This window comes from Bidens hawaiensis, unplaced genomic scaffold (genome assembly GCF_021521415.1).
Source record: "Bidens hawaiensis isolate Kalapana, Puna unplaced genomic scaffold, B.hawaiensis_p1.1 tig00007048_1, whole genome shotgun sequence".
Classification (NCBI taxonomy): Eukaryota; Viridiplantae; Streptophyta; class Magnoliopsida; order Asterales; family Asteraceae; genus Bidens; species Bidens hawaiensis.
Genome location: NW_027491484.1, coordinates 1039995 through 1059661, shown reverse-complemented (window position 1 = coordinate 1059661; position 19667 = coordinate 1039995). Strand labels below are relative to the sequence as shown.

At 40.2% G+C, this 19667-nt stretch overlaps 2 protein-coding genes across 2 annotated transcripts; both read right to left on the bottom strand.

Moving 5' to 3' along the window:
* On the bottom strand, nt 1-14714 carry LOC143634397 (uncharacterized). The gene is made up of 9 exons (XM_077102491.1): nt 14696-14714; nt 13744-14135; nt 1500-1908; nt 1212-1413; nt 1040-1102; nt 910-989; nt 711-820; nt 318-624; nt 1-242 (listed from the first exon to the last, which is right to left on the bottom strand). Exons 1-9 carry the CDS (start codon nt 14712-14714, stop codon nt 1-3), a joined length of 1824 nt encoding a protein of 607 aa, XP_076958606.1.
* A 1853-nt stretch (nt 14715-16567) lies between these two features.
* LOC143634380 (uncharacterized protein At2g24330-like) lies at nt 16568-19454 on the bottom strand. The gene is made up of 5 exons (XM_077102478.1): nt 19006-19454; nt 17657-17801; nt 17454-17563; nt 16986-17379; nt 16568-16908 (listed from the first exon to the last, which is right to left on the bottom strand). Exons 1-5 carry the CDS (start codon nt 19255-19257, stop codon nt 16667-16669), a joined length of 1143 nt encoding a protein of 380 aa, XP_076958593.1. The 5' UTR covers nt 19258-19454; the 3' UTR covers nt 16568-16666.
* Nucleotides 19455-19667: the final 213 nt, after the last annotated feature.

Below are 19667 nucleotides of genomic sequence, written 5' to 3'. Positions count from 1 at the left end.
TTATGCAGCCACTGTTATCTCCTTTGCTTCTTTCTCTTCCACTGCAGCCACCACAGGGCTGTTAGCAGCTGATACTTTCTCACTCGTTGACTCGTTTTCTTTAGTCAACTTAACATCAGTGCTTGCTGTTTCTTGAGACCCCGAAACAGGGGACATTTTATCCAAATTCTTTGGTTTATTTAAAACATTACAATGGAGACAATAGTAGGTAGTAAATGGAAACTCCTCCTTTCTTGCAAGACCTGTATATAAAACAAATAAATGAGAGATCAAATATAGTGATTAATAATTTGCAGTCAAAGTCAAAGTCAACTTACCATTATGCATATGACAATTTCCACATATAAGCGCGTACGACTGTGTCGGGTCCTCTCCTACAAGCAACGCTGCAATTCTAGCATTCCAACCGCCATCTTGACCACCCGAAGCTGCAAAATTATGATTCTCAACAACAAACTGTGGTGTTTCTGCGCTTCCGGGAGATCTAGGATGTGGCTGGTTACGTTTCGTGAGACCAGTAGTTTGTTGACTTTGTAAGTCAACATCATTGCTTTTGCCTGCAATATGTGCTTCTGGTTGTAATTCATCTGCAAGAACGTGTGCTGCATGACCCGGATCATATTTCTGCAAACGGGTCAAAAAGTAAAAACAAACGAATATTATTAATATAACGACACAAAAAATCTTTAACAGGCAGGTTCAAAGTGTACCTGAATGAGTTGCTTAGTGATGTAATAATTACTTCTTTCTTTAAGTTCATCGATTTTTGCTCGTGTTTCGTCACGAAGCTTATCTAATGTTTTCTGATCCCTTCGATCACCTGCATGACATCACACGGTTAGTTGCATTAAAACAAACAACACAAGCCTCAAAGGGGTTACAATCGGTATTATAAATAAGCAGACTTACAAAAGTTAGTAAAACTTGAAAGCCCGTAATACAAAACGAATGACAAAGCAGGTATAAGAAACATCGGTAAGACCCGTAATACAAAACGAATGACAAAGCAGGTATAAGAAACATCGGTAAGACCCGTAATGATCTCATCCTCCAATCCATATCCACTGTTCTTGTTGTCACTATAGCATATCCCACTGCAACCGTGTACCCCGAAAAAAAAAAAAAAAAAAACCTTATTATGTATTAAATTCTAGCTACTCGAGATCGGCTCGCTAAAACACTATTACAAGTTATAATATAGCGAATAAGTTACCTCAATAATAACAGAAAAGATGATTAAATTCGTGGCGGTTCTTCTCCACCTCAACGATCTCATGTTCATCCTATTAACAATAACACCTTCTTCTTTTCTTAAATACTGCAACCGCTTCTCAAAATCATCTCCACGTAATCCAAACACCGCCTTCCAAATCCGAGACAACACACCTATCTTCTTACTCGTCTTTTCACCACCTCTTTCGCTTCAAATTTAGATATGACAAATCCACCTGGACTCAAATTATTTAGTTCGTTCACGACAGTCTCAGACTGTGTCGTACCTTGCTTATAATCATTTTCAACCACCTCAGACTGTGTCGGACCTTGCTTATAATCAATTTCAACCACCTTATTCTTACTATTGTTTTCACTTTTCACAACATTCTTTGTTTCAACTTCAAGCACCTCAGACCGTGTCGGACCTTGCTTATAATCAATTTCAACCACCTTAATCTTACTATTGTTTTTACTTTTCACAACATTCTTCTCTTCAACTTCAACCACCTCAGACTGTGTTGGACCTTGCTTATAAGCAATTTCAGACTTGTTCACACGCCCTTCAGCATCCGGTGCTAGATTGGTTTTTGTCATTAAACGTTCACCGTCTCCAGTTATAATCGAGTTCCATGCATGGTGAAGAAGCTCTAAACGAGACACAGGTTGAACCAGCTCATATTGTGTCGGACCTTGCTTATAAATTATAATTAATTTCAGACTTGTTCACCCGTCCTTCAGCATCTGATGCTTGATTGGTTTTTGTCATTAAACGATCACCATCTCCGCTTATGATCGAGTTCCATGCATGGTGAAGAAGCTCTGAACGAGACGGAGGTTGAACGTGAGATTCAGAAGCCCCTGTGACCCGAGTTTTAGAGTGATTCGTAATCACGTTGGTTGAAATGGAGGGAGCTTGTGCATGGTCATTGGAAAACATTTTAGTTGAAGAAATGAGAGGCATGTTTACTTATTTATATGAAAAAAATTTAGAAATAGGAAAAACTTAAACAATAAAATGGTTTTTAGGAGAGAGAAAAATTGTATTAAGAAAATAGGAGCTGATGTCGACAAACAAGTGGGGCATGTCAGATCTTGTCTGGTGAGGTGGACGATTACCACGTGTTCCGCCATTTCAAATGGCGGATCACAAATATTTTATTCGTGTTCCGGCATATGAAATGGCAGATGTCAACTTTGGTGATCTGCCAGTTTGACTGGCAGGTCACAATTTTAATGGGCATCCGCCATTTGAAATGGAAGATGTCATCTTGACATCCGCCATTTCAAATGGCGGATGTGAATAGCATTTCTGGCTAACTTGACACATCTTTTTGATTGATTTAACACAACACCTTTTTATATATTATTATTATTGACAGTTTAAAATGTGATTATTGGTTCACATTTTAAATATGTAGACTTTGAGTGGTTCAATTCTTCATTACATGGTTTGCTATTTGACTTGCAAATTTTATTTTATTTATTTATTTATTATATTTTTATATTTTTAACAACCATGTCCATTTTCAATTATAAAATCCGTCTACTAATTCTTTGATTCCTCGCATAAGATGGGATGCAAAAACGTTAGGGGTCAGGCCTATATAATTTTCCTTTTACATTTGATTCCTCGCATAAGATGGGATGCAAAAACGTTAGGGGTCAGGCCTATATAATTTTCCTTTTACTCTTTTACTTAAGTGATTTGTTTACTTATTCAACAAACTTTAAATTTATAAAGATTTAGTTATGTTTAATTAATTAAAATAATAAATTTTTAGTCGTTCAAAAAAACATACTAAACTTAGCAATTACTTAACTGTAATTAAAAAATAAAATAAAAAATAAACTTACAACACATAAATAAATTTAAACTCAATTAAATAATAGTAAAACTATCGTACTTGTTTTGGCTCATTTATCTTTCAAAATTGATTATGCATATACATAATTTTATATTTAAAGGCCCTTTTTTTATTCGAGAGAAATCAAATTCTCGGGGACGGCCCTGGAATAGTCGAGCTTTGGCTTGACTTTTTTTTTGGTGCACGATTACCACCTTTTATATTTCATAGAAACATCCAAACGATTTACAATGAAGTGGCAGGTAAGCGAGCAACAAGCTGCGCCGCAACCCCCTTTTGGATAGCAAACCCAATCCGACTAAAAACAAAGTTTTGATTCTTATGGGCTGATACGTTACTATACACAACTTTCTGAACCCTATTCAAAAGTTCCACGGCATTCGGAGCTAAGAAACCAAAAGTGTCAAAGGCGAAGGGGATAAACACGTGTTGATTCTCCAAACAAGCTCTCTCGTGTTTAGCAACCTTGTCCGATGCCGCCTTCTGTAACATCTGCCCCGATCCGACCCGACCCAGGTACCCGTTTCTCTGACCCGATCTCTTTCTTTTGTGATTTAATATTTATTTATACTTATATTTTACTTTTAATAATAATAATATATTTTTCCTTCCCGCCTCTTTCTCTCTCTTTCTTTCCGCCGTCCCGTCCCTCTTCTTCTCTCTTTCCGCCTTCTTTTCCCTCTTGTCGCCGTCCCGCCCTTAAGTCTTGAACCCCTGCCCTTTGTTCCTTCCCGCCTAAGGTTGTCTGCGCAGCTCCACGCGCCAGACTCCTTACAAGGAAGCCTGCGTGAAGACCACCTGTTACTGCGATACGCGAGACGAACTGTCCCCGCAGCGCGCTAAGGATTTTAGTTCTTCCCGCGGCGCGCTATGGATACCGTTCTTCCCGCGACGCGCTAAGGAATATAGTTCTTCTCGCGACGCGCTTAGAATTGAAGTTCTTCCCGCGGCGCGCTTAGAAATGTAGTTCTTCCCGCGACGCGTTAAGGTTGGTTCTGTCTGCCTTCGCGCTCGCGCTCTCTTGACCTTCTGTGTCTGCCTTCGCGCTCGAGCTTTCTCGCGCTATGTCTTGTGTCTTTTCTTCTGTTTTGTCCAGCCGTTTGCTTTTGTGATGTCTTATCTTTTGAGCCGTTGACCTAATCTGCTTTATGTCTGTAAAGCCACTTTTGGCGCAGCATGCGCACCAACCCCATTGGTTGACAGAAAAAGTGACTGACATTATCTTTTGAGATATGCTTTTCCATGCTTTGACCAGTACCTTTATCTGACCCGCCCATGCTTTTTACTGTTTCCTGTCTGCTTTTCCTTGTTCCCTGCAGCTGCCATATCTTTTGATATCTTTTGCTTTTGGAATCTTTTACTTTTTGGAGATCTTTTCCTCTTTTCTAGGGATTGTGTTCCCTAGGGTTTCTCTATAAATAATAATATTATTTTTCCTAACACAACACACACAAACACTTAATTTAACCTCCTCCTTGCTCTCTCTGCCGTCTTCCTCTCTGCCTCCGTCTTCCTCCCTGTTCTGCCCTGCTTTTCCGGTAATATATATTATATATAATAATTTACTTACTAATTATGCTAACTTGTAATCAAGACTAAAAACCAATCATTAAAACAATAATCTTTAAATATAGGTTAACTTTGCTTGCTAAGAGTTTGGTTCTTGATTTGTCTTTCTTCACACCGATTATCAAGTGAGTAATCTCGTACCTAATCCCTTTTTGCTTTTAATGTTTTGGGATGTTCATGTGTTCATACAAACTTAGAGTCTTAAACTGTTTATGAACTTTAGTCGCGCAGTATCCCATGTGTTGAGGACGTAGACTTGGCTGTTTATTTGTATGTGTGGATCATTAACCGTCTTGTCGGTCTATTCCGCAGTTCTCATGGTACCATTAGATGAACACGGGAGAACTATCGTTTATGATTTTCTCTTTTGTTTACACTTGCACAGTCTTTCTTGTTTGTGAGCTCAATTGTGAGCACTGGCAGTCTATGAGTATGAATCTTAGAGTTGGTCCCGATCGGATTACACCCTTGTTGAAAACCAGACATACACATGTTGCGCGCAGATTTATTGCTATCTATGTATTGTATTAAACTTGATTTCTCACAAACACGCAAGTGTTTGACGTTTTATTTTAACACATGTTCAGGTTTGCTGTAGCTACATTTGGAGCTTGTGGACACGTAGGACGTTTTTACTTTTGGACCTAGATTAAAATGTATCAAGACAAGTTATTGTTGTTCGAATATTTTGCCTTATAATATAGTGATTTATGTTGATTTATGTTATCTTGTGTTTACGTTGCGCGTGCGTGAATGAATATATTTATTAAATATTGACACCCAATAGTGTCACGAGTAATGAAACAATATGTGGCGCCCCGATGTATAATCCGCCTTTGGTCGGGGTGTTACAGATTGGTATCAGAGCTCGTTGACTTTAGGATAGGTGGTTAGACGTAACGGCCTAGAATACCTAAGAGTCCCTTCTCGCGCATGAGAGAAATCTCATGTTTACGCGCTTATTGTTAATTACTCGTTATTTATAAATATGCTTGCGCAGACGCAGCGTATGGTTTTATGTTTTATTTCGCGATATTTAGATTTTTGCTGAATTTCGATTTTTATTGATTTTACTTACATATTCGATTGTTGGGATTGAAAATCCGAAAAGTCATGGTGATACATGAATAGTTGATTTTCAAATTCCATTTACGATTATGTTCTGAGGTTGGAGACTTGAAAAGTCATGGTGATACATGAATTGTCAACCTCCAATACTCATTTTCTTGTATATTTTATATTGAGGATTGAAAAGTCATGGTGATACATGAATCGTCAATCTCCAATACTCGTTTACTAGCCATTCTAAATTGGGAATTCGGAAAGTCATGGTGATACATGAATTGTCGATTCTTGATTCGAATTTGTTACCTTTATTAAGTCTGCATTTAGGGTCATTTATTTTACTTTAACTTTTGACAGTAACTGACTCCGTGAAACCAAGCTTTATAAGATTATACTTTGCGCTAAGATATTAACAAAGCTAAAACTTTTATAGAATGCCTCCGCTATCTCGCCGACATCAGAGGAGAGAAGCCTCGCGCAGGCGCAGGCAGCAACGTTCCCAGGAAATGGCCGCCGCAATAGCCCAAGCTTTGAGCCAAAACAATGCTAACACCTCTGGTTACAACATTAAGTCCTTTAACGCGGGTAACCCTCCAAAGTTCACAGGTCTTGAAGGAGCCACCGTGATGCTCCAGTGGCTTGAGAAAATAGAAAACACTTTCCTCCACACCCAATGCCCCTCAGACAGACGAACCCTATATGCCTCCAGTGTCCTGGAAGCAAGGGCGCTTACATGGTGGAATGGAGTAGCTCATGCGCGTGGCGCAGAAGCTGCTTCTAGCATGACATGGGAGGAATTCAAGGAAATTCTGACGCGAGAATTCTGCCCTCCCAACGAAGTTAAGCGCCTGGAGGAGGAATTTTGGAATCTTAAGCAATACAGTGGCGAAGCGCGCGAGTACGCGACGCGCTTCCATGAACTAAGCCTGCTTGTCCCTCACCTTGTTACCCCTTCCCGCCGAGCCATAGAGAAATTCCTTGGGGGTCTCCCCATGGAAATTCAAGATTCTGTATGGGCCAGAAACCCAGTTACCCTCTCTGACGCCATCGAATTGGCCGCTGTGCTCAGCGACAACCATGTCAGAGCAGGAACCCTGTTCCTGCGGGGAACTGAGAAGACCAAATCTACCAAAACTGTCCCTGAACCCGCAGAAACCAAACCAGAACCCTCAAACCATAACCAGAAACGTAGGCGCAGACAAGTTTACGCGCTTACCAGCCCGCCCATAGTCCAGCAACCCGCCTACCAACCTCTAGTATACGCCCCTCAACCCCTGTCAGCCTACCCAACTCCCCCTGTAGCCCACAACTATGCCCTAACCAATCCCGCACTCCCTGCCCCGCCAACTAAGAAACCCTACACAGGAAGCCACCCCTTTTGCCCAACCTGTAGACTCCACCACCCACCTCAAGTCCCATGTCGACTTTGTAACCGATGTGGCCGCGCTGGTCACCTTACAGAAAACTGTAGAGTCCCTCCCGCTCGTGAAGTCGAGTTCCGTATTGATCTTGTCCCTGGTGCTTCCCCCGTAGCTAAATCTCCTTACCGTCTTGCGCCCGCTGAGATGCAAGAATTGGCAAGCCAACTTCAAGAGTTGACTGCTAAAGGATTCATTCGCCCTAGCTCTTCGCCCTGGGGTGCTCCGGTGTTGTTCGTTAAAAAGAAAGATGGATCGTTTCGCATGTGTATTGATTACCGCGAGTTGAACAAACTCACCATTAAGAACCGGTATCCCTTACCGCGTATTGACGACCTCTTTGATCAACTCCAAGGTGCCTCTTGTTTCTCCAAGATCGATCTCCGCTCTGGCTATCACCAGTTGCGTATCCGCGATGAAGATGTTCCGAAGACTGCTTTTCGAACTCGTTATGGCCATTTTGAATTCTTGGTCATGTCCTTCGGTTTAACCAACGCACCCGCCGTTTTCATGGATCTAATGAATCGGGTGTGTAGACCTTTCTTGGATAAATTCGTGATTGTGTTTATCGATGATGTTCTGATTTATTCTAAGACCAAGGCCGAGCATGAGCAACATCTTCGGTTGGTGTTGCAAAAGCTTAGAGCCGAGCAGCTCTATGCTAAGCTTTCCAAGTGTGAATTCTGGTCTGATGAAGTACAGTTTCTTGGCCATGTTGTGAACAAGATGGGTATTCATGTCGACCCATCCAAAATTGAAGCAATCAAGAACTGGATTACGCTGACCACTCCTACCGAGATCCGTTCCTTTCTGGGCTTAGCTGGTTATTACCGGCGCTTCATTTCGAACTTCTCGAAGATCGCTTTGCCTTTAACAGCTCTAACGCACAAAGGTAAACCTTATATTTGGGGCTCGAAGCAAGAAGAAGCCTTTCTAACGCTCAAGCGTTTGTTGTGTGAAGCTCCTGTCCTTGCGCTACCTGAGGGTAATGATGATTTTGTCGTGTACTGCGATGCCTCCAACCAATGTCTCGGTTGTGTTCTTATGCAACGAGGCAAGGTTATCGCTTACGCATCGAGGCAACTCAAGGTTCACGAGAAGAATTATACAACTCACGACCTCGAACTAGGCGCAGTTGTTTTTGCCTTGAAGATCTGGAGACACTACCTTTATGGTACTAAGTGTATCCTCTACACCGACCATAAAAGCCTTCAGCATATCTTTGATCAGAAGGAACTTAACATGAGGCAACGCCGATGGAACGAACTCATCAGCGATTACGATTGTGAGATCCGGTATCATCCTGGTAAGGCTAATGTGGTAGCCGATGCGCTCAGCCGAAAACCCTGCCAGCTTAACTGTATCTTGCCGCGCACGCAGCTTCACTTCGCGCCGATTCAAAGCAACCTTGAATCGCGCATTCGTGACGCGCAGCGCGCATCCATCAGTAATGGTAACCTTCGCGCCGAGTTAGCGTGTGGCGCGGAAGCGCATTTTGTCCCTAATCTGAGTGGAATTCTCTGCTATCTTAATCGCATCTGGATCCCCTTTGATGAGAATCTTCGCGCTGATATCCTGAGTGAGGCGCACAAATCTCGGTATTCTATTCATCCCGGCGCTGATAAGATGTACAAGGATTTGCGCATTACTTATTGGTGGCCCGGTATGAAAAAGGATATTGCTATGTTTGTAGCTAAATGCCTGACTTGTTCTAAGGTAAAAGCTGAACACCAACGCCCATCTGGTTTGCTCGAACAACCAGAAATTCCTACGTGGAAATGGGAATGTGTAGCGATGGACTTCATTACCAAGTTACCTTTGACAACAAGCAAACATGATAGCATTTGGGTAATAGTGGATCGATTGACTAAGTCTGCTCACTTTCTGCCCATTCGTGAAAACTACCGTGTTGAGCAACTCGCGCAGCTTTATGTCAAGGAAATTGTCTGCCGCCATGGTACTCCTTTGAGCATCATATCCGATCGCGATGGCCGTTTTACATCTCGCTTTTGGAAATCTCTCCAATCTGCGCTAGGAACTCGCTTGGACATGAGTACGGCATATCATCCTCAGACTGATGGTCAGTCTGAGCGAACTATTCAAACTTTTGAGGATATGCTCCGATCTTGTGTTCTTGATTTTGGAGGTAATTGGGATTCACACCTGCCTTTGATCGAGTTCTCTTATAATAACAGCTATCATTCCAGTATCGGTATGGCCCCATTTGAAGCACTTTACGGTCGTAAGTGCCGCTCCCCGATTTGTTGGAGCGAAGTGGGAGAAGCTCAAATCACAGGACCCGAACTTGTTCAAGAGACAACCGATAAAATCGCCAAGATCCGTGATCATCTGCTGACTGCCAGAAGCCGACAGAAGAGTTACGCAGATCGTAGGCGGAAGCCTCTCGAATTTCAAGTTGGTGATCTTGTTCTCCTCAAAGTGTCGCCCTGGAAGGGTGTTGTCCGCTTTGGGAAGAAAGGTAAGCTTACTCCTCGATATGTTGGACCATTTAAGATTCTCGCGCGTGTAGGAAAAGTTGCCTACAGACTTGACCTGCCGCCCGCGCTCAGTAATGTGCATCCAACGTTCCATGTATCCAATCTCAAAAAGTGTTTAGCTGACGAGAACCTTCACATTCCACTTGATGAAGTTCAAGTTGATGAATCTATGCATTTCGTTGAGAAGCCTGTTGAGATTATGGATCGTGAGGTTAAGCAAACCAAGCGCAGTCGCATCCCAATCGTGAAAGTTCGCTGGGAGTCCAAGTGCGGAGCCGAGTTTACATGGGAAAGGGAAGATCAAATGAAGATCAAGTACCCGCACCTGTTCTCTGCGCAATCTACTTCGAGATAAATTTCGGGACGAAATTTCTTAAAGTAGGGGAGACTGTAACATCTGCCCCGATCCGACCCGACCCAGGTACCCGTTTCTCTGACCCGATCTCTTTCTTTTGTGATTTAATATTTATTTATACTTATATTTTACTTTTAATAATAATAATATATTTTTCCTTCCCGCCTCTTTCTCTCTCTTTCTTTCCGCCGTCCCGTCCCTCTTCTTCTCTCTTTCCGCCTTCTTTTCCCTCTTGTCGCCGTCCCGCCCTTAAGTCTTGAACCCCTGCCCTTTGTTCCTTCCCGCCTAAGGTTGTCTGCGCAGCTCCACGCGCCAGACTCCTTACAAGGAAGCCTGCGTGAAGACCACCTGTTACTGCGATACGCGAGACGAACTGTCCCCGCAGCGCGCTAAGGATTTTAGTTCTTCCCGCGGCGCGCTATGGATACCGTTCTTCCCGCGACGCGCTAAGGAATATAGTTCTTCTCGCGACGCGCTTAGAATTGAAGTTCTTCCCGCGGCGCGCTTAGAAATGTAGTTCTTCCCGCGACGCGCTAAGGTTGGTTCTGTCTGCCTTCGCGCTCGCGCTCTCTTGACCTTCTGTGTCTGCCTTCGCGCTCGAGCTTTCTCGCGCTATGTCTTGTGTCTTTTCTTCTGTTTTGTCCAGCCGTTTGCTTTTGTGATGTCTTATCTTTTGAGCCGTTGACCTAATCTGCTTTATGTCTGTAAAGCCACTTTTGGCGCAGCATGCGCACCAACCCCATTGGTTGACAGAAAAAGTGACTGACATTATCTTTTGAGATCTGCTTTAACATGCTTTGACCAGTACCTTTATCTGACCCGCCCATGCTTTTTACTGTTCCCTGTCTGCTTTTCCTTGTTCCCTGCAGCTGCCATATCTTTTGATATCTTTTGCTTTTGGAATCTTTTACTTTTTGGAGATCTTTTCCTCTTTTCTAGGGATTGTGTTCCCTAGGGTTTCTCTATAAATAATAATATTATTTTTCCTAACACATCACACACAAACACTTAATTTAACCTCCTCCTTGCTCTCTCTGCCGTCTTCCTCTCTGCCTCCGTCTTCCTCCCTGTTCTGCCCTGCTTTTCCGGTAATATATATTATATATAATAATTTACTTACTAATTATGCTAACTTGTAATCAAGACTAAAAACCAATCATTAAAACAATAATCTTTAAATATAGGTTAACTTTGCTTGCTAAGAGTTTGGTTCTTGCTTTGTCTTTCTTCACACCGATTATCAAGTGAGTAATCTCGTACCTAATCCCTTTTTGCTTTTAATGTTTTGGGATGTTCATGTGTTCATACAAACTTAGAGTCTTAAACTGTTTATGAACTTTAGTCGCGCAGTATCCCATGTGTTGAGGACGTAGACTTGGCTGTTTATTTGTATGTGTGGATCATTAACCGTCTTGTCGGTCTATTCCGCAGTTCTCATGGTACCATTAGATGAACACGGGAGAACTATCGTTTATGATTTTCTCTTTTGTTTACACTTGCACAGTCTTTCTTGTTTGTGAGCTCAATTGTGAGCACTGGCAGTCTATGAGTATGAATCTTAGAGTTGGTCCCGATCGGATTACACCCTTGTTGAAAACCAGACATACACATGTTGCGCGCAGATTTATTGCTATCTATGTATTGTATTAAACTTGATTTCTCACCAACACGCAAGTGTTTGACGTTTTATTTTAACACATGTTCAGGTTTGCTGTAGCTACATTTGGAGCTTGTGGACACGTAGGACGTTTTTACTTTTGGACCTAGATTAAAATGTATCAAGACAAGTTATTGTTGTTTGAATATTTTGCCTTATAATATATTGATTTATGTTGATTTGTGTTATCTTGTGTTTACGTTGCGCGTGCGTGAATGAATATATTTATTAAATATTGACACCCAATAGTGTCACGAGTAATGAAACAATATGTGGCGCCCCGATGTATAATCCGCCTTTGGTCGGGGTGTTACACCTTCAATGCTGCCTGGCATGCTACAAATCCAGTGTCCCTAATCCCAACAAGAGGGGACACTCCTGTGAGGTCGACACAAGCGTGTTTTCCCCCTACCCACCCAAAAACAAGTATATCGGCCGGTCGTAATGTAGATCTTCCTTCTTGAGGATCCGTAAGAAAGTTTACGGGGGCTTCCTTTTTAACCGAAATTCTGGCTCGTTTAAGAACATCGCATAGAACATCCCTCACCAAATCATGCCTGTACTTAAACCCAGGCAACTCTTTGCAGTGAACCGCATAATCGCCAAAAGAATCCAAACAAACCTTACGGCAAACCGGGCACGGCTCTTCTACCGGAAACAAAGGGATCATTAACCGATACTTCAGGATGGCCCGGTACTCCAAAGCCGACATATGTTGGCCCAATCCTTCAATAGGGAGAACACTTAAGAAATCTTGAGCCCGAGGAGCCCGAAGACACTCAAACACCGCTTTCTGACAAGGGATAAATCAAACTTCATTTCCAAACTCTTGATGATTCAACTATAAAGGGCACTCGCCAAAGCATGTTGGGCTTTAGGGGGGCGGTGTCTTTATTAGAGGAACCGCTAATGTCAAAATCGGGAAGTGAAATGTGCAACCGATCTATCGCACTCCCATAATGTGCAACCCATCAATACCACAACCTCGAAGAATGTGGTCTTGTAATTCCCAAGATTGCGCCCTCGAGGCCACAAACGCATAAGTAGAAACGTCTGAAGCTGAACATAAACCCAAACCTCTAAAACGAGTCGGAAGTGATGCCAACCTCCATTGAAAATCTCCAAATAAGGGACCACCACAAACCACGATATCCTCAATCGCCCCCCGAAGGCCATTGTCAAACACAGAAACTGCTTCCCCTACATACACTGGTTGGCATCTTTTGAGACCAAACAACAACTTTCCAACTCTCATACATGAGCGGAGCAAATGGAGCTCGCATTGAGGATCCCGCAAATGCGGGAGATAGCTCATCAACTCCACAGCTCGCGAAGCCCTTTTCATAGCAATTTCACTGATGAACCCGGCATCCCGGCTAACGGCTCCCCCGAGGAGTTTTACACCTAGCACCGGTCTTCCAATCTCACAGGGAAACACCCCCTCCTGCACCTTAACCCCATTGCACGACGGCCAAAATACTTCAATTTTCTTAATATTAAGTTCAAGGCCCAGGCGGGGACCCTCCGACCTGATAATATCTAAAGCTTTGGCAACCTCTTTAGAGTCCCCAATAATTGTACCATCATCTAGGTACCAAGCATGAAAGAGAAGCTTACAGGAACTCTGAACTAGATGAATAAGTGGGTGCAGAACTAAGGCGAAAAGAAGAGGTCCCACATATAGCCTAGCCGGTTGCCCATATAAAAAGTTCACCCATAAGGAAATAAATGGACATCGGGCCCGAACCTCATTCAGAAGGGCAATCCTATCCACCAAGTTGAAGGCATTACAAAAATCAATAGTAAGCATAGCCAATGACCCATCAGAATGGAACTTACTTAAAAACTTGTTCGCGCTATAAAGAACGGCCTCTGCATCACTGGGGACTCCCACCCCAAACTGAAAGTCGCACATGTATTTAGTAATGTCTTTCCCAACACCCCTCATAGCCACTTTAGAGATCAATCTTCTCCAAATGGCACCTACGATAATGGGTCTAATCCCATTGTCCTGTTTGAGCAACGGTGTGAGAGGAGCCGACGCAATGAACTCTGCCAAAACCCTTGGGCATCTCCCCCCCCCCCCCAAACATAAATTAACCATCGCAGTAGTAGCCTTTAGTAACCCAACAGCGATCGGCGACCCCTCTCCACAAAATGCATCCAAAATATGTTGTGCCCTCAATCCATCTCGTCCGCATGACGTCCCTTTAGGGAAGGATTTAATGCATCCAAGCACACAATCCTCATTAACAACAAGAGGAGACTCAGAAAGCAATGAAGCAGGCATAACCGGCGGGGGCAAATTTGGATGCTTAGCCACTAACGCTTTCAAAGTGTCATTGCCGAAAGGTGCAACCCCTGAAGAGCATAATACTTTAATGGCGGCAGTAACATGCCCGTCCGCCACTTTTCGTAAACATTGTTTCACATTGGCGCATACCGCAACATCATCGTGCTTAGCGAGAGGCTCCCCATGACTCGAGTTCACCCCTATAGGTATGGCAAAAAGGGATAAAATAAGCGCATCAAAACCATCCTTAGCACCTCAACTTGCTAGTGCTTGTTGACCATCAAAACCATCGAGTTCACCCCAGCTTGACTTTGCTCGTTTAAAAACAAAGCCAAGCATTCCCAATGTTTTGGACCTTGATAGTTTGGACCGAAAACAATCATTTTAAATTACAAAACACAAGATGATGAAGAAAATGAGATTTTGATATTTTTACTTGGTTTCAAAGTACCACATGACACAGAGAAAACATTTTATACTATCTCAAATAAGAAAATCTTATTATTGTTAAATAACCTTATTAAAAATTACGTTATTAAGAAAATAAATAAATAATAATATTTGAAAATGTGGTGTGTCAAATCAGTCAAAAAGATGTGTCAAATCAGCCAGAAATACTATTCACATCCGTCATTTAAAATAACAGATGTCAAGATGACATCTTCCATTTCAAACGACGGATGTCCATTAAAATACTCTTTTACACATAGGGTTAACCTACTTTGAAAATTGTGACCTGCCAGTCAAACTGGCGGATCACCAAATTTGACATCCGCCATTTCAAATGGCGGAACACGAATAAAATATTCGTGATCCGTCATTTGAAATGGCGGAACACGTGGTAATCGTTCACCTCACCAGATAAGATCTGACATGCCCCACTTGTTTGTCGACATCCGCCATTTCAAATGGCGGATCTCCTATTTTTTTAATACAATTTTTTCTCTCTTAAAACCCATTTTATTGTTTAAGTTTTCCTATTTCTAAAAATTTTTCTTATTTATATAGAAAAAATATATATAAGCATGCATGCATGCATGGTAATCCATTAAGTCAACGTCAACTCTTTTTTATTATTATTATTATTATTATTATTATTATTATTATTATTTCTTAATACATTTGGCTTCTAAATTTTACATTTCATTAGTGTGAAAGGTTTTTTTCACACTTACAACAAACATCCTTGGCATTGTTACTTTGACATTTCCTTTTAAGTATAGATAGATAGGTGATCACGTGTTGCGGCAGGAAACATAAACCTTGGTAATCATGTAACAAGTTTATCGGTGTTTGTTGTTTGGGTTGAAACAATATAACCGTTCTTGTTGTCACTGTAGCATATAACTGCAACGTATTGTGTAACACCATAAAGGGTGTTTGGGATTTGCTTATTTTAGGCTACTTATAACTAATTAACTTTTGAAAAAGTTAAAGCGTGTTTGGTATTGTGACTTATTGTGAGTAGATAAGTTAACAAATCATAATATCGTAACTTATTAACTTTTGGAAAAAATTATGAGGTAAAATAAGAAATTCCAAAACACACCCAAAGTAAATTTAATTAAAAAGAAGATAGTTTTCTAAGCAAAAAGTTTCAATAACAACAGAATATATGAATGATACAAAATATGCAATTCCGATCATTTGCTATGAAATTCTGACATTAAAAAGAGAGGATTCTTGTTTGCGTCCATGTGATTTCTGGGCAAGCCACGTTTGAGCCCCTCAAACCTAAAATGGCATGAATGAGTCTCCGTTGTTGAGATCGATGCTTGTTCTTATATTAAAAATTATCTTAAATTTCAAAAATTCCATCCCATTCTATAATAAACCTAAAAGAGCATGATCCAAACTATGTATATTTTATAAATCTCAAACACAAGGAAAAAAAAGCCTTATATTTGCTTATTCCAATTTTTTTTCTTTACTTTTCCTATAAAATATGACTTTTGTATTATGAACCTCATATTTAATTAATCTCCTCCTATTTAATTACCAGATTGCAACCTGCTACATTTGAACATCATTTAAAAAAGAAATAATTAACAGTCATATTGAACCATTACTTTATTAACAAGACATAACAAACCACCTTCTAGATGGTGAATTATTAATGCAGATATTTTTCTTAATAGTACCTTTTAAATTAAAACAACTAGTTTTATTTTACTAAATCTAGTTCCATCAATTTGACAAAACTTGGATTATGTATTTTAAATTGTGTTCACTAACCATTTCCATCAATTTAACAACGTCAAAACCACTCCTAACAAGCCCAAATTCTAAACAGCTCATAATAAGGCAAATTTTGAAACCGCTCATAAAGCATCCACATCCTGTCTATCAAATTTAGTGAGTTGGGTTTTAATAATATAATAAGTGGTTTAGAGTGTTGTGAGTAAAGAGAAGAGAGAAAATGTTACGATTTTACTGTAAATTTGAAAAATTACTGTTTACCTTTTATAATTTTTTATATTTTTTTAAAGTAACCGTGAGTGAAGGAAAGAGAAAATATATAAAAAATATTATTTAATAAAAATGAGAAAATATAAATATAAATATAGTGTGATTGCATAGACTCATAGAGATGCAAAATGCACAGGAAATAAGGCCAAATTAAAAGAAAAGAAGTGTGTATATATCATCAAAATTCTTTTTTGTTACACAAAAACAAAAAAAAAAAAACAAACCAATACAACCACACTGTAAAGTCAAAGTCAACACATCTCTATGCAGCCACTGTTTTCTCATTTGCTTCTTTCTCGTCCACTGCAGCTACCACGGGGCTGCTAGCAACGGCTACATTCTCACTCGCTGACTCGTTTTCTTCAGTCAACTTAACATTTGCACTTGCTGTTTCTATAGACCCCGAAACAGGGGACATTTTATCCGAATTCTTTGGTTTATTTAAAATATGACAATGGGGACAATAGTAAGTGATATATGGGAATTCTTCCTTTCTTGCAAGACCTGCATATAAAACAATATATCAATTATAATGTAATAGTTTAGCATTAAGTCAAAGTCAAAGACAAAGTCAACACTACCATTATGCATATGGCAATTTCCACATATAAGAGCGTACGACTGTGTGGGGTCCTCTCCTACAATCAATGCAGCAATTCTAGCTATCCAACCGCCATCTTGACCACCCGAAGCTGCAGGATTATGATGCTCAACCACCTGTCCACGTGGCGAGTTTCCGGAAACCTCATCTCCATCAAATTGTGGTGTTTCTTTGTTTCCAGAAGGCATAGGGTTTGACTGGTTTCGTTTCCTGAGACCACTAGCTTGTTGACTTTGTAAGTCAACATCACTGCCTTTGCCTGCAACATGTTGTGATTCATTTGCAAGAAACACTTTCAGACCCGAATCTGCACCCAGTTTTGATGCAAGAACAGTTGCTGCTGCAGCTTTTGCTGCTGGATCCGAGTCATATTTCTGCAAACGGGTCGGAAAATGAAAAATAATATCATGGTACAAGAATCTTTAATGAGCAGATTCAAAGTGTGTACCTGAATGAGTTGCTGAATGATGTAATATTTAGTTCTTTCTTTAAGTTCATCAATTTTCGCTTGTCTTTCATCACGAAGCTTATCTAATGTTTTCTGATCCCTTCGATCGCCTACATGAAAGCACATGGTTTAATACATGGTTATTAACATGAACAATACAAGCCTCAAGGGGTTTAAGAGAGTTTATAAATAAGTATGCTTACAAAACTTAGTGAAACTTGAAAGCCCGTAATACAAAACGAATGACAAAGCAGGTATCAAAAACATAGGTAAGACACGTAATGATCTTGTCCTCCAATCCATGTCCACTGTTCTTGTCGTCATGATAGCATAACCAATTGCAATCAACTGTACAACATAAAGATCATTTCAGATTGATTATTTCACATAAAAAATATCCATGGTTGTAAAAATCGCATCTAGGTGCCAATAAGTCGACACAGGACCGATAGAGTTTCACCAAATACGTCCAATTGGTAATATCAAAATCGGTCAAATATTAGTCAAAAATAGTAAAAATCGGTCACAAATGGTCAAATCAGTCAAATTCCAGTCAAAACTGAAAAATGATACGAAATTTATGTGTGTGTAAATGAAAAATTACATATAAAATTCCAATCCAACTAGTCCCGATCATGGGTGTAGAACTCCCTAACGATTAATCGGATTGGAAATTTTATATGTGATTTTCAGTTATACACACATACCCACACATTTTTATATGTAATTTTCAGCTTTATATATACATATATTTATATGTAATTTACAGAGTTTGGCTGGAATTTACAAAATTTGGCCAGAAATTTGGTCAGACAAGGGCCAATTTGGTCCAACTAAAAATGACTACCGACTTACTTGGCCGATTAGCTAAAACTAATCATTGGACGACTAGTCGGCTTTTTTTCGGTTTTCCCAACACCGATCCCAGTTAATCGCTAGTCAGTATCCCCACCGATCCCAGTTAATCCCTAGTCAGTACCCCACCGCCCGACTAGCACCTAGCCAGTCCTACAACACTTATGCAAAATACTATACTTACACGTCTTACATTCAAACAAAATGAAACTATAATAACCACATAAACATCAATGGCTCAAAATAAGGGTTGGTTCACAGTTCTTGTCAATCAATTAGGTATCATTACAAGCTAAAACAAAGCCAACAAGTTAAACGGAAATCGGAAATTTTATTTTACAAAACAACAAATAAAATTCCAATCCAATTAATCGCACCATCCAATTGTGAAACAACTACGTCATTAACTTCAATATTATTACTAGCTAGAACAAAGCTAACAAATCAATCAAAATTGGTTTTTAAAAAAATATGCATAATGCTATACTTACTTTTAAAACCCATGTATAAATTTTTGTGTATACACACACACACACACACAAAAAAAAAATACATAATTTTGAAAAATCACATATTAATTCCAATCCAATGAATCCCCTATTACATTAGTCAGTACCCCACCGTCCGACTAGCGCCTAGCGAGTTCTACAATATTATTACAACCACATAACAAAGCTAACAAATTAACAAAACCTACCTCGATAATAACCGAAAAACCGATCAAATTCCTCTTATTTCTCCTCCACCTCAAAGACCTCCTGTTCATCCTATTAATAATAACACCTTCCTCTTTACTTATATACTGCAACCTCTTCTCAAAATCATCTCCACGTAATCCAAACATCGCATTCCATATCCGATACAACACTCCTCTACTCTTCTTACTCTTATTATTATCATTACTCTTATTATTATTATTATTATTATTCGCTTCTTTTACATCAGCCATTTTAGGGTTTCAACACAAATTGAGGAATAAGAGATCTAGATCAGGTTAATTGACAGGTGTAATTGTTTAGATTTTGAAAGAATCGAAACCCTAGGTGAGTATAAAGCGGCAATTGGGTTGGATCAAGGAACTGGAAGCTTTAAAAGGTGTGAAAAATTGGGGGTTTTGATTGAATTGAATTGGTGATATGATGGTGAAGGAGTGAGGTAAGCCAATTGTAAAGTGAAACATAAACAATTAAGAAAATAATAATAATAATAATAATAATAATAATAATGGAAGATGGTGGAGAGTGATGGAAGAATTGAATATGTGTAAGTAGGTAGGGTTTTAGTTGACGTAGGTCCGGAAAAAGCAAACACGTCCGTCAAAGTTTGATTGCGATGGGTCCGGGAAACACCGAACCGGGT